The 2,335-nt window shown below is 63.5% G+C and overlaps 1 protein-coding gene across 1 annotated transcript in view; it reads left to right on the forward strand.

The window, feature by feature from the left end:
- Nucleotides 1–2,328, forward strand: part of PCDH7 (protocadherin 7) — a gene marked incomplete at its 3' end in the record, with an annotated part of 3,026 nt that extends 698 nt beyond the window's left edge. Inside the window, exon 3 of the mRNA XM_009277049.1 lies at nucleotides 4–2,328. Within this exon, the coding sequence (XP_009275324.1) occupies nucleotides 4–2,328 (2,325 nt within the window). The remainder of the gene's footprint in view (nucleotides 1–3) is intronic.
- Nucleotides 2,329–2,335: the final 7 nt, after the last annotated feature.

The following is a 2,335-nucleotide window of genomic DNA, read 5'->3' on the forward strand; positions in this document are numbered from 1 at the left end:
CAGGTGGCCGACACCCTCGACGGGGAGAAGCAGCCGCAGCTGATCGTCAAGGGGGCGCTGGATCGAGAGCAGCGGGACTCCTACGAGCTCAGCCTCCGCGTGCGGGACGGCGGCGATCCGGCGCGGTCCTCGCAGGCTATCCTGAGGGTGCTGATCACCGACGTGAACGACAACAGCCCCCGCTTCGAGAAGAGCGTCTACGAGGCAGACCTGGCAGAGAACAGCAGCCCCGGGACCCCCATCCTGCAGTTGCGAGCCGCCGACCTGGACGTGGGGGTGAACGGGCAGATCGAGTACGTCTTTGGGGCGGCCACCGAGTCCGTCAGGCGCCTGCTGCGGCTGGACGAGACCTCCGGCTGGCTCAGCGTCTTGCACCGCATAGACCGGGAGGAGGTGAACCAGCTTCGCTTCACTGTCATGGCCCGAGATCGGGGCCAGCCCCCCAAGACAGACAAGGCCACGGTCGTGCTGAACATCCGTGATGAAAACGACAACGTGCCCACCATTGACATCCGGAAAATCGGGCGCATCCCGCTCCGCGACGGGGTGGCTAGCGTGGCTGAGGATGTGCTGGTGGATACCCCCATTGCTCTGGTGCAGGTATCGGACCGGGACCAAGGTGAAAACGGTGTGGTGACCTGCACCGTGGTGGGCGACGTGCCCTTCCAGCTCAAGCCGGCCAGCGAGGGCGAAGGGGAGCCGCAGAACAAGCGCAAGTATTTCCTCCACACCTCGGCCCCTCTGGACTATGAGGCTGTCCGCGACTACAACGTGGTGATCGTGGCTGTGGACTCAGGCAGCCCCAGCTTGTCCAGCAACAACTCCTTGCTGGTGCGGGTTGGGGACACTAACGACAACCCTCCCGTGTTCAGCCAGGCTGTGCTGGAGGTCTCCTTCCCGGAGAACAACTTGCCCGGCGAGAGGGTGGCCACGGTGGTCGCCACAGACGCAGACAGCGGCAAGAATGCCGAGATCACCTACTCCCTGGAGGCCTCACCCCTCTCCTCAGAGGCGCCAGGCGGCATCTTCAGCATCGACCCTGACTCTGGGGACGTGTCAGTACAGGCGGTGCTGGACCGCGAGCAACGCGACACCTACGAGTTCCAGGTGACGGCCCGGGACAAGGGGGTGCCATCGCTGCAGGGCTCCACCACGGTGGTGGTGCGGGTGGCGGATCGCAATGACAATGAGCCGCGCTTCATGCAGGACGTGTTCACTTTCTATGTGAAGGAGAACCTGCAGCCCAACAGCCCCGTGGGCATGGTGACCGTGATGGACTTCGACAAGGGCCGCAATGCCGAGCTCAGCCTCTCCATCCAGCCCGGCGACCACGACCAGGCAGCCGGCATCTTCTCCATCGAGAACGACACTGGAACCATTTTCTCCACTGTCTCTTTTGACCGGGAGCAGCAGACCAGCTACACTTTTAAGGTGAAGGCTGTCGACGGAGGTGAGCCACCACGCTCTGCCACCGCCACTGTGTCCCTCTTCGTGATGGATGAGAACGACAACGCGCCCACGGTCACCTTCCCCAGCAACAGCTCCTACACCGTGTTGCCACCCTCCAGCAACATGCGCACCGTGGTGGCCACAGTGGTCGCCACCGATGCCGACACCGGTCTCAACGCCGACCTCAACTACAGCATCATTGGGGGCAACCCCTTCAAACTCTTCGAGATCGACCCGGCCAGCGGTGTGGTGTCACTGGTGGGCAAGCTGGCTCCCAAGCACTATGGCCTGCACCGCCTCGTGGTGCAGGTGAACGACAGTGGGCAGCCGCCCCAATCCACCACTGCCCTGCTCCACGTCTTTGTCAATGAGAGCCTGTCCAATGCCACTGTGGTGGAGAGCCAGGTGGCCCGCAGCCTCCACACGCCCCTGGCCCAGGACATCGCCGGTGACCCCAGCTACGAGCTGAGCAAGCAGCGACTTAGCATAGTTATCGGCGTAGTGGCCGGCATCATGATCGTCATCCTCCTCATCCTGGTGGTGGTCATGGCCCGCTACTGCCGCTCCAAGGGCAAACACGGCTACGAGGCTGGCAAGAAGGACCACGAGGATTTCTTCACCCCGCAACAGCACGACAAGGCCAAGAAGCCCAAGAAGGACAAGAAAGGCAAGAAGGGCAAGCAGCCCCTCTACAGCAGCATCGTCACCGTTGAGGCTTCCAAGCCCAATGGGCAGCGCTACGACAGCGTCAACGAGAAGCTCTCGGACAGCCCCGGTATGGGGCGGTACCGCTCGGTCAACGGCGGCCCGGGCAGCCCCGACCTGGCCAGGCACTACAAGTCAAGCTCGCCGCTGCCCACCGTCCAGCTGCACCCGCAGTCCCCCA

Source organism: Aptenodytes forsteri, unplaced genomic scaffold (assembly GCF_000699145.1).
Source record: "Aptenodytes forsteri isolate BGI_AS27 unplaced genomic scaffold, ASM69914v1 Scaffold43, whole genome shotgun sequence".
NCBI lineage: Eukaryota > Metazoa > Chordata > Aves > Sphenisciformes > Spheniscidae > Aptenodytes > Aptenodytes forsteri.